Below are 27,965 nucleotides of genomic sequence, written 5' to 3' on the forward strand. Positions count from 1 at the left end.
CTGCGGCGGCCGAGAAGCCGTTTTCAGGGATAAAAAGAGTTCTCTACCTTAAAACTGCAAAAAAGAATCTGGCGATATCTAAAATCTGCGTTCTCTGCGATGAATAAAATGTTTCAGTTATTAATTAATATTTGTTGCTTTTTTTCTCTTTTGGAACTTGATGTGAAATGGGGGGGTTTTTTGTTTTTCTGAGACAAACATTAATTTCTCTCAACAAACAAACCTCAGCAGATCCGTTTCAATCCCAGATTATTAAGCGACTCCTGGTGGTGATGGGGCAAAATTTCCCATTATACTGTATACAGCGCTGGGGGGGGGTTATATTACTGTATACAGCGCTGGGGGGGTTATATTACTGTATACAGCGCTGGGGGTTGTATTACTGTATACAGCGCTGGGGGTTATATTACTGTATACAGCGCTGGGGGGTTATATTACTGTATACAGCGCTGGGGGGTTATATTACTGTATACAGCGCTGGGGGTTATATTACTGTATACAGCGCTGGGGGGTTATATTACTGTATACAGCGCTGGGGGTTATATTACTGTATACAGCGCTGGGGGTTATATTACTGTATACAGCGCTGGGGGTTATATTACTGTATACAGCACTGGGGGGTTATATTACTGTATACAGCGCTGGGGGTTATATTACTGTATACAGTGCTGGGGGTTATATTACTGTATACAGCACTGGGGGTTATATTACTGTATACAGCGCTGGGGGGTTATATTACTGTATACAGCGCTGGGGGTTATATTACTGTATACAGCGCTGGGGGTTATATTACTGTATACAGCGCTGGGGGTTATATTACTGTATACAGCGCTGGGGGATATATTACTGTATACAGCGCTGGGGTTATATTACTGTATACAGCGCTGGGGGTTATATTACTGTATACAGCGCTGGGGGTTATATTACTGTATACAGTGCTGGGGGTTATATTACTGTATACAGCGCTGGGGGGTTATATTACTGTATACAGCGCTGGGGGGTTATATTACTGTATACAGCACTGGGGGTTATATTACTGTATACAGCGCTGGGGTTATATTACTGTATACAGCGCTGGGGGTTATATTACTGTATACAGCGCTGGGGGTTATATTACTGTATACAGCGCTGGGGTTATATTACTGTATACAGCGCTGGGGGTTATATTACTGTATACAGCACTGGGGGTTATATTACTGTATACAGCGCTGGGGGTTATATTACTGTATACAGCGCTGGGGGGTTATATTACTGTATATAGCGCTGGGGGTTATATTACTGTATACAGCGCTGGGGGTTATATTACTGTATACAGTGCTGGGGGGTTATATTACTGTATACAGCGCTGGGGGGTTATATTACTGTATACAGCGCTGGGGGGTTATATTACTGTATATAGCGCTGGGGGTTATATTACTGTATACAGCGCTGGGGGTTATATTACTGTATACAGTGCTGGGGGGTTATATTACTGTATACTGCGCTGGGGGTTATATTACTGTATACAGCGCTGGGGGTTATTACTGTATACAGCGCTGGGGGTTATATTACTGTATACAGCGCTGGGGGGTTATATTACTGTATACAGCGCTGGGGGGTTATATTACTGTATACTGCGCTGGGGGGTTATATTACTGTATACAGTGCTGGGGGTTATATTACTGTATACAATGCTGGGGGTTATATTACTGTATACAGTGCTGGGGGTTATATTACTGTATACAGCGCTGGGGGTTATATTACTGTATACAGCACTGGGGGTTATATTACTGTATACAGCGCTGGGGGTTATATTACTGTATACAGCCCTGGGGGGTTATATTACTGTATACAGCCCTGGGGGGTTATATTACTGTATACAGTGCTGGGGGTTATATTACTGTATACAGCGCTGGGGGGTTATATTACTGTATACAGCGCTGGGGGTTATATTACTGTATACAGCGCTGGGGGTTATATTACTGTATACAGTGTTGGGGTTATATTACTGTATACAGCGCTGGGGGTTATATTACTGTATACAGCGCTGGGGGTTATATTACTGTATACAGCGCTGGGGGTTATATTACTGTATACAGCGCTGGGGGTTATATTACTGTATACAGCGCTGGGGGTTATATTACTGTATACAGCGCTGGGGGGTTATATTACTGTATACAGCGCTGGAGGGTTATATTACTGTATACAGTGCTGGGGGTTATATTACTGTATACAGTGCTGGGGGTTATATTACTGTATACTGCGCTGGGGGTTATATTACTGTATACTGCGCTGGGGGTTATATTACTGTATACAGCACTGGGGGGGGTATTACTGTATACAGCGCTGGGGGGGTTATATTACTGTATACGGTGCTGGGGGTTATATTACTGTATACAGCGCTGGGGGTTATATTACTGTATACAGTGCTGGGGGGGGGTTATTACTGTATACAGCGCGCGGGGGGGTTATAGCACTGTATACAGCACTGGGGGGGGGGTTAGTAGATACAGTGTCCGGCTCCCCAGTTTCTGTTCGGATTGCACCGACGCGGAGTTTATTTTGGACGCTGCGAGGGGTCCGGGATCAGAGCACCGGCCTGCGGTTACGAAGCTGTATTGGCAGGAACCGGTTGGACCGGTTGCTGACAGTCGGCAGAATAAACGCCTTATTTCTTTCTGCTTTCTGGAGTTTACCGGCCCTGAGAAGCCGTGAATTTACCCCGAAGCTCCCTCCTGGGGCCGCAAAAATGCAGAATAAGCAAAAAAGTGCCTTACGAGGGGGGGGGGGGATTTCCGAAAACATTACGAAGGTGGCAGGCTACGGGTGAATTCTAATCCTATATATAAGAAAAAAATATCTTAAAACAAAAAATAGCAGAATTTCCCCCAAATCCTCGGCTCTGTCTGGCGGCTTCGCTGACTTCCAGGTGGGGCTCAGCTACGTCGTTAAGCCCCCCACTACAGAATGCGAGGATCTAGATCACAAAACGTGAGTTAAACTCCTCAATAAACAGTTAAACGCGACAAATAAATACTTTTTAAAATAATACCGGTCTTTGTTACCAAACGGGGCACAGAGTTAAGGCACGAAGCGCTAAACTTGAATTATACCCGGAGACTCGGAAGTGGGTTTAATCCGTTTAATAGCAAAAAGGCGGCAGTAACAAACATTAATATTTAGTAACCAAGGAAACGCAACTCTGAACTCAATGACCCCAAATAAACCACAAGAACCAGCAGGAATGGTTAAAATTATTCAAAAATCCCCATATTAAGGACTTTGGTGAAATGTTCAGTTTCATGCGAAGGGGCAATTATTTATTTCACCCCAGAGGAAGAGAAGCAGAAATAACGTAACCAACTCCACGACGTTGCGATGAATTCGCGACAGAAAGCGGAGGGTCCGTCGGCCGTTTGTTTTCTGCGAATTCTTGGCTTTAAAAGCTGAGCCATTAAGGTGTTCGGGCCCTAAGACGACGTATTTTGGGCGTCCCGGCACCCGGGTTTCAGGAACAATTTGGCGGAACTGACTGAAGCCGACAGTCTACAAGCGACGGGGGAAGACATTTTTCTTTGCCACAGCAGCATCCTCATCAGAAAGCAGGAAGTGCAACAAAACATGCGCCGCCCCCCCCACCCCGCCGGATCAACAGACCGACCCGAAACGTGCTGATTGGATACATTTACACCAATTACAACAAGGTGTTAAAAAACCCGCCACACGGCCCCCTATATAATTTCACAAACTTACAAAAATAACAAACGTGGTTTAACCAATTCATTGCCAACACTGTCCCGCAGCTCGCTTTATCTTTGATACAAAATTGCATTTCAGTAACTTTCTCAAAAACCAATAAAATCACTTCCTTTTACTATCCAAAACCGGTAACAAAAAAAAGAAAATTACTGGGAAAAACAAATAGAATTAAAATATGGGAACAAAAATGTACATCATTAACCTCTATGATGTCATAGGCCTTAAAGGGACAGTAACATTTTTTGGACCTTAAAATAATCCAAATAAAAAACAATTCAATATTCTGTTCCTAGTTTCCCAAAACAGCGTGAATTTCCACAGAATCCCAGCTCGTGGTGACCCTCGTGACCTTTAAATCCAGGGCATTCTATTAGTGTTAGCGAGATTCTATAGACCCCTATAGCTATTGATATATATATAGCGCCACCATATTCCGCAGCGTTGTACATGGTGATTAAATATTTTCAGACCGGCTCCAAACATTATTTGCCAGAATTAGATGCAATTATTTTGTTTTTAACGTTAAATAAATTGCGGTTAAAAAAAAACAAAAAAAAAACACTTAATTGCAGAATTATTAGCAGAAAAGGCGTCGATCAATCAATTTCTCTGGTTTTAAGTCAAATACAGAAAAAAAAAATGGAGGCTCCTGGTTAGAGCCCTGAAAGAAATAAATGATGAAGCGATTCCTGCGCGATCAGCTCCCCATCATCAATAAGCAGACGTTTACCGCGCGGCGCCAGAATATCCGGAAAGCTAAATACTCATCGGCATTCGGGCAGAAAACACTGCTTGCTGCTGCAGACTACAACTCCCATGATGCCCCAAAAAGCCTTATGGCGCCCGCAGCGGCTGGGGCGCGGTACACGGCTGCCGACCCTTTTGCCGGTCTGTGTATATACAGGATCTCTGGCCCCCGGGACGCCGCTCCGGCTCAGAGCGAGTGATACGCCTTGGAAGTCCGACTGTTGACAAAATCCGCTTTCTTGAACATGGCCTGGAGGCGGAAGGAAGAGAAAGATTTTTTATTTTAATTTTTTTATTTTCCCATAATGAAATCTTTATAAAAATATACGACCGTTTATCCAATCTGTGGCTTTAATTAAATTCCCGATAATATTATTAGTATTTCATAATTATATATATTCATGTATAGAAGAGACTGCCGAGGTTCTGGAAGCTTATGATAGAAAGTTACAGCGGCCGTTTCTCTACGCGTCGCAGGTCGGATGTCAGTCTTTACCTTCTTGTAGGCGCCGTGCTGGTCCTGGTGTTGCCACATGGAGTAAAGCACCACGGAAGCCACGCGGCCGGTCTTCGTGTTCATATTACTGAAAAGGAGACGCGTTTAGTCAGCCGGCGCTCCAGACCGGGGGAGGGGGGGCATTATTCCTGGTATACGGGGTTACAATGGATGCACATAAAGCGTTAACTCCGTATTAACCAGGATCTGCTCGCTGGCGCCGGTACCAAGTGAAGCCCCCCCACCCCCGCGCTCCATCCCACCCCGGCGGTTTCGGTTCTCATGCCCACCTGTCGCTCATGCTGAGGTTGACGAGCTTGCGCACCCCGCCGCTGTTGAGAAGCGCCCGCGCGTTTTGGGAGCTGTCGGAGACCAAGTTGCTCAGCACGTAGCAGACCGAGGCCGCCGTCTCGTTGGCGACGTTGGAATCCGGCAGCGAATCCGGCAGCAGGTTCACCAGATCCGGCAGCAGATCCTTGGCTGGAAGAGGCAACAAAGTTACGGCTTAAGAGAAGTCCCTATATACAGCAGGAGGTAAAATCCCAAACACTCCCATAACTCCCAGCCACCGCGTGCCCCGGGCCGCACTCACCGATGTCACTCTGCAGGGGGCGATTGCGAGACAGGTTCCTCAGCAGCGAGACGGCCGTCCTCTTCACTCCGGGGTCGCTCGAGTGCAGCATGTTCCGGATGTGCTGGGGGCCGTTCTCCCGCTGAACAACGGTCTGCGCCACGGCAACCGGCATCTGCGGGGAGCGATTCAAAATGGCCGCCATCAAGAGGTGCAATAATACAACGCATGGGGCAGGTCCCCCCCCCCCCCCCGGCACGGGCATCCTTATCAGGGTTATTACAGAACACAGAAACTGGGAAGCTTTTTAAGTTTCTATGGCAACGGCCTGTCTGTGCCTGTTTTTATGTCCTGTGACAATTAAGCGTTCCCTCAAAAAATAATTATAAATGAGAATCAATCAGCAGAGTAAGTGGAACCGCAGCTTTAGAGGACGGACGCGTTATCCGCATGCGCAACCCACGGCCTCTAAAAGCTCCAAAGAATGTGATTTCTGTACCAGGCTGTACCGTTACCCCGCGCTACACGGTACACGCTACACGCATCCCGGGGTCACAGGGGTCGGCTCTGAGTGATGGGCAATAAAACCCAGGGCAGCATTAAAGAGAACAGGGCGGCCGTCAATCAAACCTCACCGACCCGGGGGATGGGCCCCTTCCTTTCAGCTTGTTTTTCTAGACCCCAAAATCGCACTTTTTCATGAAAAAATACACAGAAAAAAATTTAGCATTTATATCCTGCTGCGAAATGATAAAATATTGCAAAAAAAAAAATAAATTCTTTGTAATATTTACTTGAAAGCTAAAAAAAAACAAAAAAAAAAAAAAGAAACTGAACTCCCCGCCCCGGCTGCTCCTCACAGGAAGATTTCCCGTTCCCTTGGAAACTCGGTAAATATTTAAGCAAATAACACGCAAAAAAAAAAAAAAAAAAACAACAACAAAAAAAAACATTCTATAAAATCTTTTACAGAAACCAAAATATTTTGCTTTTCTCAGAATGTTTGCAGCGCGGGCGACAAAATATAAAAAACGGGGGGGGGAGGAGACACAACGAGGGCAGCGATTCTCACTAAAAGCTCGTGGGACGTCGGCTACATCCGTGCAACTCGGAGAAAAGACCCCAAAACACCGACAGCTGCCCCCAAAACACCGACAGCTGCCCCCGGAATCCCACAAATAAGCTTCAAACCTACAAATAAAACGTACTATTTTTATAAATAAGTTATGGAGAGCAACGGGATGAAATATAAAAGAGAAACCTTTTTACCCGGCACTAAGAGGCAGAATCTCCCCGAGAAGGGGGTGGATAAGTGGGATAGCCTCCCAGCAGAGGTGGTAGAGGGTAATACAGTGAGGGTATTAAACATGCATGGGTTCGGCATACGGCTCCTGGATCTAAGACGAGACCAACGACTGATTAAGGTTTGAGTCGTTACAGCAGGAGAAACGGGCGACTAGACGGGGGCCGGATGGGGCCGATCTGCCGGCGGGTTCTGGGATTCTACGCTCACCACCCTGAGCCAGCGCCAGACAGTAACCAACGCCCCCCCCCCTGTGGCCGTACCGGAGCCGCTCTCACCCCCCAGCGACTCGGTAAATAAGTCTAATCCATCAGCTAATACGGGGCGAGTCACCCGCCTGCCGCGTCCTCTCACACCCCGGCCGTGCATGCATTCGGGTATTGTGTGTTTCACTCGCCCCGTGTTTATTCACGGGGGGAGGGGGGAGGCAGATCTCTCATTGCCCCGACCTGTGGGGCATTTAGCCAAATTATTTATCTCCCTCAACAAAGAATCCGGCAGTCACGCGGCCACCGCGGCCTCTCAGACACAAAGAATATTCCCCTCCACTTATTACGTGACTTTATTATTAATCCGCGTTACACCTCGTGCCAAGCAGGGCGCTCACATTACGCGGCGTGTTCTCACAGAGTGAGAGACCGTAAAGTACAGGAGGGAAGAGACCGGAATCTAACACTAGAGAGTCAGAGACTGAGATGGAAGAAGATTTACCGGGGGGGGGGGATAAATTTAAGGCCGGACCCTCGTAAATCGGCGTTTTTATACAAAACCCCGTTATATAAAATCCCCGGAGAGCCAAATCCCACCGAGGGCGAGAAAAAAATTACTATTTATTACCACGAATCGCTGCGGTTTAGTAATTAGAAATTTTTTTTTTATTATTTTTGTCCGTTCCTCCATAGACTTTCATTAGTCAGAGAGTCTGGCTGGGTGATTAAGACTGAGCCATTCTAGTGTTTCCCACAGGCAGTATGATAAGGAGTCGGGGGGGGTTTAGTAGATCGGGGGTCAGATAACAGCCAGAGATTTATGGAAGTTTTTTGTTAATCTCATACGGGGAATTAATTAATTGGGAAACTCATTTAAAAGTCGATAATAAATTGCAGTGATTTTCATGCTTAAATGAGCAGAACGTTCGTTTGGACGCGGAGCGCGCGGTACTTACAGGTCCGTTCCCGGCCGTGAGGTTCTGCAGCGCCCCGAGAGACGCTTCCTGTGTGTAATTCCGGCTGCTCTTGGCGATCAGGGAGAGGTACATGCGCAGAACGATGGAGTGCCAGAGCCATTCCACCCCCCGGGGGTTACTTTTCTCCTCCGTCATGGGGGTGTCCTGCCACGTCTATAAAACAGAAAAAGCGCTATGTCGGCAAAACCAATAACTCATGCGTCACTGTATTACCTTCTACCACCTCTGCTGGGAGGCTGTTCCACGTACCCACCACCCTCTCAGTAAACACACCTCCCCCACCTTTACCTCTTTAATCTTCCTGCTGCGTGAGCCAAAGCAGCCGACGCTCTTCTGGTCGTCGGCGAGAGCGTCTCTCCGCGGGGTGAAGATGTTCTGGGTGCAGGCGCTGGGCAGCTCGGCCTCCAGCTGGTACGACAGGTTGTGCAAAATACAAACGCAATTCTCTGCGGCCTGGGAAGCACAAAACAGACAAACGATAATAATAATAATAATAATAATGATGATAATAATAATAATATTATAAACAACAACAAACAACATATATGAAAAACAATAACAAAATATTTTTACAATTATTATTCTATGTTATTAATATATTATTACTCTATGTTGATAATCAGTAACATAAAATAATTGTAAGAATATTTTATTATTTATAATTATCATTGTTTATGGTTTATATTAATAATAAAAATTAAATATTATAAACAACAATCATAAACAATTATAAATAAAATCAAATACTTTTACAGTTATAATTATGTTACTGATTATCATCAACATAGAATAATAAAATTAATAATAATAATAATAATAATAATAGAGATCACTTTATAGATATAACACTTGGAACACCTGATTTTATTGGGATGATAAAAGTTATACAATAAGCCCCTATATATTTACTTTGTTTTATGATAAAGTTGTTATATTGATAGAGCGATACACACCGCTACTTATTATTTATAGGCTCGCTTGCTCAGTTAAAATATTGCGTTTAGCTCTTGTTTTTTTGGGTATTGATTACCCCGATAACAGAGCTCCAGGGGGCAATTGATCGGGTTTACCGGGGTTACCTTGTCGTCCGGCCGGTAGTCAGCGATGCTTCTTCTGGCGTAATACACCAAAGCGTCAATCAGCCCATCGCATTCCCGCATAGACTTCCTGCCCTCGGGGCCGGCGGAGCTCATATTCCTGCAGGGTAACAGCGGACACGGTCAGGGGCAGATATTCCCAAATACCCGCCGTAAGTGAAGTCTGCGGCGAAACCTGACTGCCATAAAACCAGGACGCGGCCAGAGAGCGCAAAACACCAGAGCGAGACCAGGGGCGCCGCTTGCAGGAGCCGTAAAGCGTTCTCCACAGATAATGAAATAGTTAACGGCGCAGAAACAGGAAGCGTAAATAAAAAAAAGCACAGAAAAAAATATAAATAAATTTGAAAAATTTAACTTTTGTGAATTTTTTGAATATTCCGCTTACGAGAATTAAAATGCAGCTCCGGGGAATTCGCTAAAAACGCAGCGATTTGCTCAAATGGATTGAGATTTCCCAAAATGTTTGCTTTCCGGGCAAGAATTTGGCTTCGTGTAACTACACGCCCCCCCCCCCACTAACGCTTACAACGGATATAAAAACATTTCATCGAGCGCTGAGCCTCTGGCGACGAGTCTGTGCGGGTACCCAGCAGCTCGCCGGAATTCTGATCCAACGGGGGGGGCAATCGCCTTTACGGGAAAAGAAATTCCAAGAAATAAAAGAGGAAATAAGGGAGCCGATAAAGGATGAGGAACGGGGTCATTACAGGATCAGATGACGCAGATATTATCTACAAACACGGTGACAGAGAGATACCCGCGTATGGGGGCAGACGGGGGGGGGGCTGCTGGGGGCAACAGCCCGGGGCTTTAAACAAATGACAATTTATATAAAAAATAATGAAAGTTTATTTGAAAGGATTTTCCTCGTTATATAATATAATATTTTTATTTATTGGTTTATATAGCGCCATCATATTCCATAGCGCTGTACAACGTGTAGACAGGACATAATACATAACAATCATGTGACCACCACGGGCGAGGAGGGCCCTGCGCACAGGAGCTTACAATCTACATTAAAATCATTTGTTCAGAAAGTAACAAAAACTGCAGAATTTCACCCAAGAATCGTCGCTCCGATCCCCGCCCCAAACCCTTCCCGGAAATAATGATTTCATTTTCCTGGGAACGCCTAAAATTGTCAGATGACACAAAAAGAGGTGCTGATAGGCTGTTGTCATAGAAACTGCAAAAATGTTAATTATTTTTCTGTGTTTTTGTGATTAAATCTTAAGAAAGAAAGAAAGAAAGAAAGAAAAGCAAAACAAACGACCGATCTGCTGAAGAATAAATAAAACCGACGTCCAAATCTACAAAAATTACACAAAAACCACAACTGATTACAAAAACCAAACGCAAAAACACAGAGGGGGAGATGATGGATTTTATCCCGGGGGGGTGGGGGGGATCTCAAGGTTTATTTATTTATCATGCTGGAGAGGGGGCTTTGTGTAAGTGGAACAGCAGCTTTACACGAGTGGCCAAGTCTCCTGCTTCACGTTTACTCCCAACTCTCCACCTCCTTTTACTGCCAGGGGGTATTTATCGAGCCCGGGGTAATTAGTTGAGAGCATCCTTCACAATATTCTCACAGACTCCTATATTTAGGGGAAACCCCAACACCCCAACCTCTCACCCCAACTTCTCACCCCATGCCCCGTGTGTTGCACCCGGATACAGTAATATTTTGATGATTTGGGTAACTTTCCCGGCCCAAACCCCACACTGAGCGGATGCTTTATGGCGATGCTAATGAAGTCCGTCCTCCATAGACTTTCATTAGTCAGAGAGTCCGGCTGGGTGATTGAGACCGAGCACATATTCTCCCCTTATAGCATCCTCTGCCGGGATCCGGATAATAACATTCTTATAACGTGAAGACATCGCTGCAGTCTGATCCCCATCACCCCGAGCCGTGATTTAAAGACGTAATTATTCCCCAAACCTGCAATTAGCGGCCCAGACGCTTCCACATCGTGAGCCCCGGGCTATGAAATCCAAAGTTACACGAAACACGCGTGATTTACGAGCGTTTACTGTCCGGATTTATCGTTCAGACGGAATGATTTCATGCGTAACCTGCTGAGTCTGTAACCGGCCCTCGGCCCGCGCCGGGCGGCCCCCGATCCCCACACAGCGCTCCGTGCGGGTTAATCATTAGCTCCTGAGCTCCAATAATTCTTATCGGCGGTTTAATGTTTTACAGACGGTCGTAAAGATCGGTTCCTGCTCAGCACTGAAAGGGTTAAAGGGCCGTTCTGGCTCTTTTTCTGCCATTAATGGAACTGACAGCACGAGCCAGAACGGCGAGGGTTAAAAATGGTCTCTTATCAAAAAACAAAAAGCAACAAAACGCTAAAAACGCTACATTTATATAACTTTGTAACAATCGGGAGAATCTCGCAATCTGCAGCTCGGCCCCATCCGGCCCCCGTCTAGTCGCCCGTTTCTCCTGCTGTAACGACTCAAACCTTAATCAGTCGTTGGTCTCGTCTTAGATTCAGGAGCCGTATGTCTATCCCATGCATGTTTAATACCCTCACTGTATTACCCTCTACCACTTCTGCCGGGAGGCTGTTCCACTTATCCACCCTCTCAGTAAAGTAAATTCAAATTGTAAGGGAAATGTTGACCAAACCACCCGCTGCTCACCGGTTCCAAGACAACGGAGAAGTTTATCCCGCCGCGGCCAGTGACGTCTTTCGAATGCCACGTGAAATCTCACCCGCCTGTCCCCATGAAGCGCCCCGTGCGGGGTAATTATTATGAATGGAGATTTAATTGCGTCTAAAGAGAACTTTACTGCTTGTTTCTAAAGAACTTTATCTCGTCACCCCCCCCCCAACATCATTTCTCCTCATCGCGCCTTAAACCGCAGTCATTGGAACGGGGAATCTCGGTTTATTATACTGGAATTGGCAGCAGCAGGAAAAGCACAGAGGGGTAACAAAGCGTTTGCCCCCCCGTCCTGCCCCCCCCCCCCGGTCCTTTTATAAAGTGCAGATTAAAGGCCGGGGTATTTGTAAGAAGTGATTTGGTGTAAAACGCCAGCTCAGCCGATTCCGGCATCCGAACCAGCGGGGCAGATACTTTTACTTGGATTCAATAAAAGCCCCCGGGGGGGGGTGAAATGCCGGCCGTTAATCGATGTCCGCGGGTCAGGAATTCTCTACCAAACGGCACAAAACTCAGTAAAATCCCTTTGATTTCCCGCCGGACTCCCCCGTCCTGCCCTCCTGGACCTTCGGTTGGGGGGGTGTGAGGGGGGGCGCTGCATTGTACCCCCGAGTTTGCTAACTGCCCCCATACCCATCATACAGAGGGGCAAAACCAGAGGGCCAGGGATCTGATTCAACACAGCTCAGGACATGATTCCCCGGCCCCCCTGGACGGCACAGCATACAGACTGACAGCCAGCCGCTCACCTCAGGCACCCCGTGGCGTTGTAGAAGATGTCCGAGTCGGTTAAGACCCCGCTCTTGGGGTTGTCGCCTTCGCTCCAGCCGGACCCCGGGATGACGGTGTTCCTGGTGAGCGGACTCAGAGCCTCCCGGATCAGCTGCGGCTTCAGCTGGTCGTTGGATGACAGATTCCACAGCAAACCTACACACAGAGCACCAACACGGTCTGTAGCGCGGTACACTGATTTATCTATACATTATACAGGGGGCCGGTCACTGATTTATCTATACATTATACAGGGGGCCGGTCACTGATTTATCTATACATTATACAGGGGCCGGTCACTGATTTATCTATACATTATACAGGGGCCGGTCACTGATTTATCTATACATTATACAGGGGGCCGGTCACTGATTTATCTATACATTATACAGGGGGCCGGTCACTGATTTATCTGTACATTATACAGGGGCCGGTCACTGATTTATCTATACATTATACAGGGGGCCGGGCACTGATTTATCTATACATTATACAGGGGCCGGTCACTGATTTATCTATACATTATACAGGGACCGGTCACCGATTTATCTATACATTATACAGGGGGCGGGTCACTGATTTATCTATACATTATACAGGGGGCCTGCTTGCTGATTTATCTATACATTATACAGGGGGCCGGGCACTGATTTATCTATACATTACACAGGGGGCCGGTCACTGATTTATCTATACATTATACAGGGGGCCGGTCACTGATTTATCTATACATTATACAGGGGCCGGCTCGCTGATTTATCTATACATTATACAGGGGCCGGTCACTGATTTATCTATACATTATACAGGGGGCCGGTCACTGATTTATCTATACATTATACAGGGGGTCAGTCACTGATTTATCTATACATTATACAGGGGCCCGTCACTGATTTATCTATACATTATACAGGGGGCCGGTCACCGATTTATCTATACATTATACAGGGGGCCGGTCACTGATTTATCTATACATTATACAGGGGGCCGGTCACTGATTTATCTATACATTATACAGGGGGCCGGTCACTGATTTATCTATACATTATACAGGGGGCCGGTCACCGATTTATCTATACATTATACAGGGGCCGGCTCGCTGATCTATACATTATACAGGGGGCCGGTCACTGATTTATCTATACATTATACGCTGATTTATCTATACATTATACAGGGGCCGGTCGCTGAATTATCTATACATTATACAGGGGGCCGTTCACTGATTTATCCATACATTATACAGGGGCCGGTCACTGATTTATCTATACATTATACAGGGGCCGGTCACTGATTTATCTATATATTATACAGGGGCCGGTCACTGATTTATCTATACATTACACAGGGGCCGGTCACTGATTTATCTATACATTATACAGGGGCCGGTCGCTGATTTATCTATACATTATACAGGGGGCCGGTCACTGATTTATCTATATATTATACAGGGGCCGGTCACTGATTTATCTATACATTATACAGGGGCCGGTCGCTGATTTATCTATACATTATACAGGGGGCCGGTCACTGATTTATCTATACATTATACAGGGGGCCGTTCACTGATTTATCTATACATTATACAGGGGCCGGTCACTGATTTATCTATACATTATACAGGGGGGCCGGCTCGCTGATTTGTCTATACATTATACAGGGGACCGGTCACTGATTTATCTATACATTATACAGGGGGCCGGCTCGCTGATTTATCTATACATTATACAGGGGCCGGTCACTGATTTATCTATACATTATACAGGGGCCGGTCACTGATTTATCTATACATTATACAGGGGCCGGTCACTGATTTATCTATACATTATACAGGGGCCGGTCACTGATTTATCTATACATTATACAGGGGCCGGTCACTGATTTATCTATACATTATACAGGGGGCCGGTCACTGATTTATCTATACATTATACAGGGGGCCGGTCACTGATTTATCTATACATTATACAGGGGCCCGTCACTGATTTATCTATACATTATACAGGGGGCCGGTCACCGATTTATCTATACATTATACAGGGGGCCGGTCACTGATTTATCTATACATTATACAGGGGGCCGGTCACTGATTTATCTATACATTATACAGGGGGCCGGTCACTGATTTATCTATACATTATACAGGGGGCCGGTCACCGATTTATCTATACATTATACAGGGGCCGGCTCGCTGATCTATACATTATACAGGGGGCCGGTCACTGATTTATCTATACATTATACGCTGATTTATCTATACATTATACAGGGGCCGGTCGCTGAATTATCTATACATTATACAGGGGGCCGTTCACTGATTTATCTATACATTATACAGGGGCCGGTCGCTGATTTATCTATACATTATACAGGGGCCGGTCACTGATTTATCTATACATTATACAGGGGCCGGTCACTGATTTATCTATACATTATACAGGGGGCCGGTCACTGATTTATCTATACATTATACAGGGGGCCGGGCACTGATTTATCTATACATTATACAGGGGGCCGGTCACTGATTTATCTGTACATTATACAGGGGCCGGTCACTGATTTATCTATACATTATACAGGGGGCCGGTCACTGATTTATCTATACATTATACAGGGGGTCAGTCACTGATTTATCTATACATTATACAGGGGCCCGTCACTGATTTATCTATACATTATACAGGGGGCCGGTCACCGATTTATCTATACATTATACAGGGGGCCGGTCACTGATTTATCTATACATTATACAGGGGGCCGGTCACTGATTTATCTATACATTATACAGGGGGCCGGTCACTGATTTATCTATACATTATACAGGGGGCCGGTCACCGATTTATCTATACATTATACAGGGGCCGGCTCGCTGATCTATACATTATACAGGGGGCCGGTCACTGATTTATCTATACATTATACGCTGATTTATCTATACATTATACAGGGGCCGGTCGCTGAATTATCTATACATTATACAGGGGGCCGTTCACTGATTTATCCATACATTATACAGGGGCCGGTCACTGATTTATCTATACATTATACAGGGGCCGGTCACTGATTTATCTATATATTATACAGGGGCCGGTCACTGATTTATCTATACATTACACAGGGGCCGGTCACTGATTTATCTATACATTATACAGGGGCCGGTCGCTGATTTATCTATACATTATACAGGGGGCCGGTCACTGATTTATCTATATATTATACAGGGGCCGGTCACTGATTTATCTATACATTATACAGGGGCCGGTCGCTGATTTATCTATACATTATACAGGGGGCCGGTCACTGATTTATCTATACATTATACAGGGGGCCGTTCACTGATTTATCTATACATTATACAGGGGCCGGTCACTGATTTATCTATACATTATACAGGGGGGCCGGCTCGCTGATTTGTCTATACATTATACAGGGGACCGGTCACTGATTTATCTATACATTATACAGGGGGCCGGCTCGCTGATTTATCTATACATTATACAGGGGCCGGTCACTGATTTATCTATACATTATACAGGGGCCGGTCACTGATTTATCTATACATTATACAGGGGCCGGTCACTGATTTATCTATACATTATACAGGGGCCGGTCACTGATTTATCTATACATTATACAGGGGCCGGTCACTGATTTATCTATACATTATACAGGGGGCCGGTCACTGATTTATCTATACATTATACAGGGGGCCGGTCACTGATTTATCTATACATTATACAGGGGCCCGTCACTGATTTATCTATACATTATACAGGGGGCCGGTCACCGATTTATCTATACATTATACAGGGGGCCGGTCACTGATTTATCTATACATTATACAGGGGGCCGGTCACCGATTTATCTATACATTATACAGGGGCCGGCTCGCTGATCTATACATTATACAGGGGGCCGGTCACTGATTTATCTATACATTATACGCTGATTTATCTATACATTATACAGGGGCCGGTCGCTGAATTATCTATACATTATACAGGGGGCCGTTCACTGATTTATCTATACATTATACAGGGGCCGGTCGCTGATTTATCTATACATTATACAGGGGCCGGTCACTGATTTATCTATACATTATACAGGGGCCGGTCACTGATTTATCTATATATTATACAGGGGCCGGTCACTGATTTATCTATACATTATACAGGGGCCGGTCGCTGATTTATCTATACATTATACAGGGGGCCGGTCACTGATTTATCTATACATTATACAGGGGGCCAGTCACTGATTTATCTATACATTATACAGGGGCCGGTCACTGATTTATCTATACATTATACAGGGGCCGGTCACTGATTTATCTATACATTATACAGGAGGGCGGCTCGCTGATTTATCTATACATTATACAGGGGGCCGGTCACTGATTTATCTATACATTATACAGGGGCCGGATCACTGATTTATCTATACATTATACAGGGGCCGGTCACTGATTTATCTATACATTATACAGGGGCCGGTCACTGATTTATCTATACATTATACAGGGGCCGGTCACTGATTTATCTATACATTATACAGGGGGCCGGTCACTGATTTATCTATACATTATACAGGGGGCCAGTCACTGATTTATCTATACATTATACAGGGGGCCGGTCACTGATTTATCTATACATTATACAGGGGCCGGTCACTGATTTATCTATACATTATACAGGGGCCGGTCACTGATTTATCTATACATTATACAGGGGGCCGGTCACTGATTTATCTATACATTATACAGGGGCCGGTCACTGATTTATCTATACATTATACAGGGGCCGGTCACTGATTTATCTATACATTATACAGGGGCCGGTCACTGATTTATCTATACATTATACAGGGGGCCGGTCACTGATTTATCTATACATTATACAGGGGCCGGTCACTGATTTATCTATACATTATACAGGGGCCGGTCACTGATTTATCTATACATTATACAGGGGGCCGGTCACTGATTTATCTATACATTATACAGGGGGCCGGTCACTGATTTATCTATACATTATACAGGGGCCGGTCACTGATTTATCTATACATCTATACATTATACAGGGGCCGGTCACTGATTTATCTATACATTATACAGGGGCCGGTCACCGATTTATCTATACATTATACAGGGGCCGGTCACTGATTTATCTATACATTATACAGGGGCCGGTCACTGATTTATCTATACATTATACAGGGGCCGGTCACTGATTTATCTATACATTATACAGGGGCCGGTCACTGATTTATCTATACATTATACAGGGGCCGGTCACTGATTTATCTATACATTATACAGGGGCCGGTCACTGATTTATCTATACATTATACAGGGGCCGGTCACTGATTTATCTATACATTATACAGGGGGCCGGTCACCGATTTATCTATACATTATACAGAGGCCGGCTCGCTGATCTATACATTATACAGGGGCCGGTCACTGATTTATCTATACATTATACAGAGGCCGGCTCGCTGATCTATACATTATACAGGGGCCGGTCACTGATTTATCTATACATTATAGACGTCTCTCCCGGCCCCTCCGCACCTGTGATCTGTCTCTTTGTCTCCAGGTCCTGGGTCTCCCGTAGTAGTTGGAGCAGGGTGCTGAGGCCGCGCTGGTCACAAACCTCCAGTTTGTTATCGTTATCTTCGAACACCAAGTTCCTCAGAGCCGCCGCCGCCGCTCGCTGGACGTCTTCATTGTCGCTGCTCAGAAGCCGCAAGAGCCGCGGAATCCCCCCCAGGACAAAAACCTGCAGAGTGGGAGATAAAAAGAGGAGACGACATTATACACGGGATTCACGGCTACAATACTCATCTCCCGCTGCTTTATTCAGTATTTTGGTAGAGGGCACCAACAACGTTATGTAGATAAGTGGAACAGCCTCCCTGCCGAGGTGGTAGAGGGTAATACAGTGAGGGGATTAAACATGCATGGGATAGACATACGGCTCCTGAATCTAAGACGAGACCAACGACTGATTAAGGTTTGAGTCGTTACAGCAGGAGAAACGGGCGACTAGACGGGGGCCGCTGGGGGCCGATCTGCCATCATGTTCTAGGACAGGTACTTGAGTGTGAGTGTGCGCACTCAACACCATCTCCCAAACAATAAATGCCCCTACACACGGTCTTCATTCAGCATGTAACATACGGGGGGCTGATGTGGCCCCCGGGGACCGGAATGAGCGGCACGCGTGCACTCGCTTTGTAAGAACTGCTCACCTGTGCAGCACACAAAGGGTTACAGCGTGTTTATAACGAAGCCGCGCCCCCGGCACCCGCGGGCAGACAGCGAATAACGGCTTCATTCAGGTATTTAATGAAAAAATATTTGCAGCGGCCCCAGCGGCCCCTCATACACAGAGAGCCCTCTGCGGGCCAAGTTCTTTAATGGGCATGTCTGGGGACTCCGGTGCCACGGTAACCACGTAACACGGCACCGGCAGCTCACGTGGATTCCGCGGCCGCGTTACCAGCGGAGATCCAGCGTACCCCGGCAGCCAAAACAACCGCCCTGCCGAGGAGGTGTACAGCGCCACGGCATATGATGGCGCCAGCTAAATAATTATATAAGATTTGCGGTGTCTTTTATTTCTGTTGCATTCCACCCCAGCCACACTGCCTCTAAGACAATAGATTGCTAGCTCTTCATCCCAGTTTTGCTGATTTTGCTTTAATTTTTCAGCTTGACGGATTGCTAGCTCTTCGGTTCGGGGGGGGTGACATTCTTGCACATCGTGGTCAGCCGGGCGCGGCGGAGATTCTGCGGACCCCCGGCAGGCGGCTTCACATGTGACTGGCTACACGCCATGGCACCGCCAATGAACTCCGGAGATCATCCCGAATTCCTCAGGGGATTAAATCCTCGCCTCGCCCGGCCCTTTGTGTTTTATGAGAACGTCTCAGCCGCATGAAAAGCGATCGCATCACCGCGCTGACATCATCAGCTTTATTACTCAGAAGCCTTCGCTCCGCCAGCGTCTTAAGAGAAGAATAATGAGGTTTATTTACCCCGTTTAATTTATTAACCCGTTCCCTGCTGTTTCTATACACATTATCGGGGCTTTTAGGGCTGTAGAACCCTGCGATCCCCTCATACCCAGCGAACATTCTCACCTCCTAGAAAAGAGGGGCATCAGGGGGGAGAGAGGGGCATCAGGGGGGAGAGAGGGACTGGCCCAACAAATCAGGTACACTTGGCAGGTACAGGAGCGGGTTGCAGCATGTATTAAGCGTATATTTATAGTCAGGGTGGCTCGTAGGGATTAAACATGGCCGTCAGATGGTTTAAAGCCCCTCGAGGAGACCGATGTGCCGGCGGCTGGGTATCTGTTATTAACAGCTCTGACTGCGGCGGATTACGGTCCGGAGTCGGAATCAGGAATGCGAGTTGGCAGGAGGTTCCGTTTCGCAGAATGAGTTCATTATACAGAGATTATAATTTATATATTAATCCAGGTGCCGCTCGCTCCGCGTCCAGATGCCAAAAGTCAGGTGCCAGGGGCGAGCTGTCAATCAAACCACCAATCAAGCGCTTGCAACATTAACTTTGTTTCCATACAGAAGAATCCCCCGGCGGGAGGTAAATCAGCGAGGGGTCCGGATTCCAGTTTATTATCTAACGTCTATCCCATGCATGTTTAATCCCCTCGCTGTATTACCCTCTACCACCTCTGCTGGGAGGCTGTTCCCGTTATCTACCACCCTCTCAGTAAACATTCCATCCGATCCCAGTCTCTGACTCTCTAGCGTTAGATCCCGGTCTCTTTTTCTCCTCCGCTCCTCCGAATCTCGGCGTTACTCACCCGTCTCCGCGCCTCCGACTTCTGGAAACATTCATGTTGAATAAAACTCGCCGCGGCCGCCGTCCATTGGGGGGAAGACGCCTCGTCCTTCAGGATATTTATCGCCCTCTCCAGGGTCAGGTCCACTTCTGACACCACCTGCACGTTGCTGAGAAACACAAAATTCATTAAAAAAGAAATCTAAAGAAGCGTAAAACCAACTAAAAACGTACGGGACCCATAAATTATTTTTTTTATGTTTTTGGACACAAAATAAATCTCGGTTCCCTGACCCGATCCGGGAGAAGTTCGGTTCCTGACGTTTAATTCACGGTTTTGGACGCTAATCTGTTAAAATATCTCGTTAGGAACACCTAAAAACCTGCGTTCTGCTCAATATTTTGGGTTTTCGGGGGAGGGGTGAATATATATATATACACCCTACTTATTTATACAGAATGCGTACTCACCCTGCTAGAGCTCCCTCTGAACGAACATGCGCGATTGCAGTGCCGCCACCTCCAGCCATCCCGGTGGTGACGATGCCCCTTCTTCCACCGACATCCATCCCCCCGCCAGCGCCCCCTATAGACTCCCTTCCACTGAAGGTGCTCCTGACCGTGCTCTCCTGCCACCTGGACCTCACGGATTGGCCCTTACCGGACACCGGCGACATCAGAGACCTCACTTGCCCGACGGCGCCCGGCGGCACCCGGTACAGGTCGTTCTCCACGAGGTTATTCATGCTGCGGCTGTTTCTGGACTGCAGGTGCAGATGGGAAGCCGGACTGTTGGGGGCGCCGGTGAGAAAGACAGAGTCGTGGCCGCTCTCTCCCGAGTAGAACCTGTGGGCGACGCTCTGACGCGCTTTCCCGTGTCCTACGATCTCGGAGCGCGCATAGCGAGCGCCCACCGTGCCGTACCACGGGCTTCTGCCAACGCTCGTCCTCCCGTCATAGGCGGTCACGTCCCGGGCTCTCTCGGGCGAGACTTCCACTCTGACCATCGGGCGCCTCTGAGCGGTCGCATCGCCCTCGTATTTCCATTGGCTGTATTGGGCCCGGCTCCGGCTGTAGCCGTTTTCGTACGGAATCGTCTAAACAAAAATAAACAAAATTCTTTTAAGCCGGTGTAAGGAATAAGGAAGTGCTCACAGGAGCAAGCGCAACGCACAATTGCTTCCCCCAGACAGCTGAGCAAATAAATCAGTTCCCCGCCTGCGTTTACTCAGCGACATTCTATACAAAGTAACTCTGAGGTTAAACACTCGGGGAAGCGACCTCGGTAAACGGCTCTTCTCTCGCTGTCTGACGGGGGCTGCCGGCTTTGTTTTGTGTTCTCCGGGCAGATTTTTCTACCTGTTGTGCAAACAAAACGTCGGCGGCTCATTCAAGCGGCTCGTGGGAAGATTAATGCCCCCCAGGGGAGCTGCCCACCTTCCAGCTCGTGGGAAGATTAATGCCCCCCAGGGGAGCTGCCCACCTTCCAGCTCGTGGGAAGATTAATGCCCCCCAGGGGAGCTGCCCACCTTCCAGCGTGGTACCCGGCGGATTCCAGAGCCCCGGAATGTTCCTCTTTGTTCCGGATTATCTGCAGATCGCTGGAAGCCATGGGGGTGGCGAGGAGCGAGGTTTCCCTTAATGCCCCGGTTTGTTAAATCAATAAGGATTGTTTGCCCCGATTAGCGGAATCCAAGGAGGGCAAAAAACCCCCCCAAAAACAGGACAGGCGGCAAAAAAAAAAGAATTGCAATTTTTTTTAATGCAACGAATTCCCGGCCTTTCTATTAGAAATTAGATTCAAATATATTTCCATAATATATAATATATAAAATTATTAATTAATAATTATTACTATTTATGGGGTTTAGACAGAAATAAATAATTATATAATTATTACTGGAGATTTTGGGACTTCTGAGATTAGTGATAATAAGAAAAAAAAACAGGAATTAGGTTACAAACTTGTTGGCGGTATAATAAATACTAATTATCTAATAAATATTACTAATAATAATAACAACAATAAAGGAACAGGATGGCGCGTTCCGAGCACAGAGCGGCACTTCGTTAATCATACAAATTATTTGACAAATTAATGGGATTTTAACGTTTCGGCCGTTTTAAACAGATAGGGTTTTGATCCACGCATTGTGCGAATCGGACTATTAGAGGTCTCGGGGGGGGGGGTTAAAGCTCACGGCATAGAAATAAAACGATGCCATTTTGGGCAAATTTCTGAAAAATGGTGCTTCTTATTCCTAAAGATTGGGAGGAAAAAAATAAATAAAAGGAAAATATTATTTTTGTCCAGAGAGCGTCGAGGGCCAGAAGTAAGGAAAGAATTACGGAAATGATCTAATTTCTGTTTTTTTCCCCAAACGCACCTTGATGGTGTCGTAGTTCTTGGCGGACGAGGACGCCGTGAGTTTTTTGGTAACGGTCGCGCTGTGGAGGACTTGGTCCGGGACGCTGACCGCGCGATGTATGTTCCCTGCGAGACAAAACAAAAACAACAAAAATAATATTCACTATTCCAAGATAAAAATCCAGGATTCCAAGAAAAATATTTGCATTACTCGGCGGCTGCGATTTTTAAACGGAGTTTCTGGCATAAAGTAAATCCGGCAGCTCGTGGCAGAGCCAGCATTATCTGACCGACTGACCCGATTCCTCCAATTCCTGCAGAGGCTGCCTGAACCAATCAGCAACTTCAACAGCAAGAGAGATGGGGAGGAAAAATAATGCAGTTTTTGCTGGCACTGTGTGTGGGTCAAATGCCCCAAAATGAATTTTTTTTATTTTTATTTTTTATGTCTGCCGTGAGTGACCGGAGATATTAAGGGAGGGCGGTGAATGCGACATTTAAAAGAAAAATATGCCACACCTTTTAACCTTTTCAGTGCCAGAAAGGACGGGCAATGCATATACGGAAAGGGTGTGACGCCGGGGTAACGGCAAATCTCTCTCCGGGCGCAGACGTAAAATAATTAAAAAAAAATAATCATAAAAACAGGTGAAACACATAATAATAATAATAATAATAATAATAATAACATTTCACATTTTGTGTTCCTTCTTTCCTGTGCTTAGAAGACACTGAAACTTTACCAAGAGGGTGGTAGATAACTGGAGCAGCCTCCCGGCAGAGGTGGTAGGGGGTAATACAGTGAGGGGATTAAACATGCATGGGATAGACACACGGCTCCTGAATCTAAGACGAGACCAGCAGGAGAAACGGGCGACTAGACGGGGGCCGGATGGGGCCGCTGATAACGAAGGAAAATATTTTGGAACGGACAGGCTGGGCGAGCGGCGTTTGCGTTATTTGGTAGCGAGGTGTGAGGGGAGCCGCAGAATTCCGATACATTCCATCCCATCACCCCCAGCACGAGGCAGGAGGGGATCTCTTACCGGGGCAGCGAAGCCACGACAGGCACTTTAACGCCGACGACAGCCGCCCGGGCACTTCGTATTTTTGGGATGCGCCATTTGCAAATAAGCGGGGTTCTGCAGAAGACCGCCGTATGCATTTGCCCCCCTCCATGCCCCCCAGGAGATGTATGCGGCCATCATTGCCTGCGATATACTTACTGTCAGTCTACTCTAATGAGACGCCCCGCACACATGCACAGAAAGCACTCTCTTCAATGAGAGCGCTCCCCAACTCTGATTGGCTGCTTTAACCTCCGGGTGTTCAAAACTAAAAAAACTAATAAAAAAACCAAAACTACGGCTCCCAGGACTCTCAGTTTTGTTCCAGGTAGCGGACTTTTTTCAAGTTCATTTTGTGAGAAAACCCCCCCCCCCCCATCATAACAACAAAGAAATCGTTTCACGGTTTAGAATTTCAAAGAAAAAATGAAAAAAGTTTGACTGTCTGCCATCCCCACGCCGGGGGCAATTAGGGCAAAAAGTCCCTGAAAACAAACCCCTTACAAAGAAATCTTTATGATTTTTCACTTTATACGCGGCCAGAAAATACTAACTGAGCCGACTCATCGAAACACCAAACATAAAGCCCCGGGGGCAGTTTTTGCCCCATAATATAACGTTTCCAGCCGTTTGTATGATTCTCGCTCTGTAATCTGATCCCCGATCTACTAAACACCCCCGACTCCTTATCATACTGCCTGTGGGGAACAATAGAATGACTCGGTCTTAATCACCCAGCCGGACTCTCTGACTAATGAAAGTCTATGGAGGAACGGACTTCATTAGCATCGCCATAAAGCATCAGCTCAGTGTGGGGTTTGAGCCGGGAAAGTCACCCCAAATATCACATGACTGACAGCGACGGCGGCTCCAGGTCTGCGGATAGCGGGGGTTAAATATTTTTTCGCTGAGATTTGATTATTTTCCGTCCTTCTGTAATTTTCAGTTTGAAGAAGATCTCAGATTTTTTGAGAAACGTCGCTCAGACAGGCGAGTGGAAATACGGAGGGTTAAAGGGTAGTTGGGGGGTTAATACTCTTTACCCACAAACATAGAACACGCACAGATTGTACCCCCATGAAGCATACACAACACAAAAGAGTACACGTTACATACAAAGCACACGCCATAACAACCCGTGACATCGTCTGCTTTTCAGAAACAAATAGCTGTCAGAAAACATTCTGCTGGCCTGGAAGACAAGTGGAACAGCCTCCCAGCAGAGGTGGTAGAGGGTAATACAGCGAGCGATCTGCCAGTGGGCTTCTATGTACCTGCGAGCTTGCCCGGTGTAGGTAGGGATAGTCCCTCCAAGGCGGGGATCTGTCCAGATTGTGATGGATGGGAAGGTCAGGGAAGGAATTCCCCATCCATGTCTCCGGAATGGCGATTATCACCTAAGTGCGGGGTTCTTACTTTAGGAATTTTGGGATTCATAGCCGAATGCCAGCGGGTTTCCTTATTTGGTCATATTTATTACCCACCTCGGGGGTCACGTGAAGGGGGGGCAGCCATTATATTTTGAATTATGCAGAGACCGGGGTGATTAGATTGACTGTAAAACCGCAAACCAGAATTGGGGGTAATTTCTCTGAGAACGAATCCCTTCTTTACCTTTTGTCCAAACCGTGATGCCCTCTGAGTTTCGTACATCGCCACGGAATCTGACGGCGCTATATTCTATACTGTACGTGGTCTGCGTAATTCGAGCTACAAGTGGTTAATAGGTAACTTTCCGCCTATAAATCCCGCTACGCAATTGGCTAGAAAATGGATTCCAAAAACGTTCAGTTTGATCTCATTATTATCATAATCGATTGATTTATATGGCGCCACCATATGCCACAGCGCTGTACAATAGGTAACAATAACGAATGAACGTGCATGCGCAGCACCCTGGGGTAGAACGGAAGGCAGCGATCTGGGGTGAGTTCCCATGCAAGTTCAATGGCTCTCACTGTATGAGCTTCTACCACTTCTGCTGGGAGGCTGTTCCGCTGATCTACCACCTTCTCAGCAAAGCTGTTGCTTAATTCGTGTGATCAGGCCTATTAGACGGCGCAGATATCCCCCCCGCCCCCCCCGGTTACTAGGAGACCGTCACGGGGGTCTCGCCTTTCCGGATTACGCGTTTGAAAGACGCTCTATTAATATTTAAAGCCCCAAACCCGCTGAATGCGAGGCCGACGGGCGCACGCCGCTGGCGGGTATCAATATCAACACAGCGTCATTATTTGCCCCAACTTCCTCCCAGACCAATGGACGGTGGGGAGAGCCCAGAATTGTTCTGGGACCCCCAAGAGGCTTTAAGATGGGTGTTTATCAGTAACTCTTTGTGTGCCAGACAGGCGGCGAGTGTATAGAGAGTAACCGGCCGTCCATACGTTCAGATAAAGAGAGAAATCACCGAAGGTGGAAAGGAAAAGCATCCTGGGGACCCCCGCTCCCCGCGTGACCCCCCGCTCCCCCTGTCACCCCACTCCCCGCGTGACCCCCCGCTCCCCGCGTGACCCCCGCTCTCACTCAGAGAAGGAGTCAGTAAAACAGACATCACTCCCAGTAACAGTCCAACAAGACCACGCGGGGTTAACATTGGCTTCACGTGTGGGAGAGTTTTATGTTACCGCAGCCTGAGTGACCGAGTGACCGGTCAGAGTCCAACAACTGCGAGCAGCGGGAGAATAATGGATACAATCCCTGCGTTAACAACAACAACAACAACAACAACAAACGCACTGAATAAACCTGTGTCATGCAATAATAACAACAACAACAACAACAACAATAATAAATGCACTGGATAAAGTCACTGCATATACACTGTATGGCGGGTAAATACTACTACTAATAATAATAATACTAATAATAAACCTAATAATAATAATTAATAATAATACGAATACTACCAATAATAGTCATAATACTACTAATAATAATACTAATAACAATAATAATAATACTAATATTAATACTGATAATAGTCATAATACTACTACTAATAATACTAATAATTGCACTGGATAAAGTCACTGCATATACACTGTATGGCGGGTAAATAAATACTACTACTACTAATAATACTAATAATAATGCGCACGTGGGGTATTTTTGCCCCCTCTGAGTCGCACACAGATACGGGGGTATTTATAACGCAGCCGTAGCAGCTCAGAGAAAACGGAGACTTTGGTCAAAGCCGACAGCGTAAAACGAAGCAGTAAAGTTGTGTCAGCTCTTGGCTCCTCAGAGGTCTCTTCTTCATATTTATACAGCGATACACAGTGACACACCGCGGCGCGCATGCTGTACCCCGGCCCCCCCGCAGGGCACTTACCGTTGGAAGAGCCGCCCTTCTTCCTGGCCATGGTGAGCTGGACCTGCTGCTGGATGCGCAGGGATTTGTCCAGCTGCCCCCGGGAGTCGGTCTTCAGCCTCTCCTCCGAGGGCAGAGCCAGACTCGAGCTGTCCAGGTCCACAAAGTGCTTGTAGCCCAGGACCGTCTTAATGTAGCCCTGATCGGCTGCGGGGCTGAGGACTGCCGCCATACCGGGGGTTACTACAACTCGCAGCGCCCTACACCTCGCAGCGTCCTACACCTCGCAGCGTCCTACACCTCGCAGCGTCCTACACCTGCCACCCCAGCAACCGCCTCCACTACCTGCCGCTCTCAGTCCGCAGCCTCAGCAGCCTCCGGTTCACTAAACCTCCCAGTAACTCGGCCCCCGGCTCTCTGCTGGTTTTGCTCGCAGTTTAGCGGAGGCGCCCCTCCCAGCCGGAGGCTCCACAAATATGTACAGGGAGGGGGGTTTGCCCTGATAGGGGGCAGGTGGGGAGGGGCAGATTCACACCCCAGGCGGCTCCTAGCAGTGGCAACGAGAAGCCCTAAAGAGGCAAAAAAAAGGAAGCGGCTCGCTTACTGGGAGAGAACTGGTTTCTTATGGAACAAAACCCAGCGCTGGGAGGGGGTAAATCCACCTGGGGCAGTCCGCGCCGGGGCTGAATCTGCATATCAATCACCTGGGTGTCGGGGGCTGAACATGAGTATCCCTGGGCGACAGGGGCTGAACTTCTGTATTCTCCCCGCCTACCCGGGAACTCTCAGGGGTTTTGCCCCAGTCTCGGGGTGAAG

The 27,965-nt window shown here is 46.9% G+C and overlaps 1 protein-coding gene across 1 annotated transcript; it reads right to left on the reverse strand.

Moving 5' to 3' along the window:
* Positions 1 to 4,284: 4,284 nt before the first annotated feature.
* PKP2 (plakophilin 2) lies at positions 4,285 to 27,495 on the reverse strand. Its single transcript, XM_053465169.1, has 14 exons — positions 27,450 to 27,495; positions 27,171 to 27,398; positions 22,792 to 22,898; positions 20,876 to 21,501; positions 20,427 to 20,574; positions 18,164 to 18,371; positions 12,570 to 12,747; positions 9,121 to 9,238; positions 8,330 to 8,494; positions 8,021 to 8,194; positions 5,574 to 5,727; positions 5,272 to 5,461; positions 4,982 to 5,069; positions 4,285 to 4,735 (listed from the first exon to the last, which is right to left on the reverse strand). The coding sequence occupies exons 2-14, from the start codon at positions 27,379 to 27,381 to the stop codon at positions 4,673 to 4,675; spliced, it is 2,430 nt and encodes an 809-aa protein (XP_053321144.1). The 5' UTR covers positions 27,382 to 27,398; positions 27,450 to 27,495; the 3' UTR covers positions 4,285 to 4,672.
* Between the last annotated feature and the right edge of the window lie 470 nt (positions 27,496 to 27,965).

The sequence above is a fragment of the Spea bombifrons genome, chromosome 4, assembly GCF_027358695.1.
Source record: "Spea bombifrons isolate aSpeBom1 chromosome 4, aSpeBom1.2.pri, whole genome shotgun sequence".
NCBI lineage: Eukaryota > Metazoa > Chordata > Amphibia > Anura > Pelobatidae > Spea > Spea bombifrons.

Bases quoted from the DNA above. Each gene is read 5' to 3' on its own strand.
- PKP2 (XM_053465169.1), bottom strand. From the start codon at position 27,381: ATGGCGGCAGTCCTCAGCCCCGCAGCCGATCAGGGCTACATTAAGACG. The intron at 22,899-27,170 runs GTAAGTGCCCTG...TTTGTCTCGCAG, and splicing joins GAAGGGCGGCTCTTCCAACG to GGAACATACATCGCGCGGTC. The intron at 5,070-5,271 runs GTGGGCATGAGA...TCTCCTTTTCAG, and splicing joins AACCTCAGCATGAGCGACAG to TAATATGAACACGAAGACCG.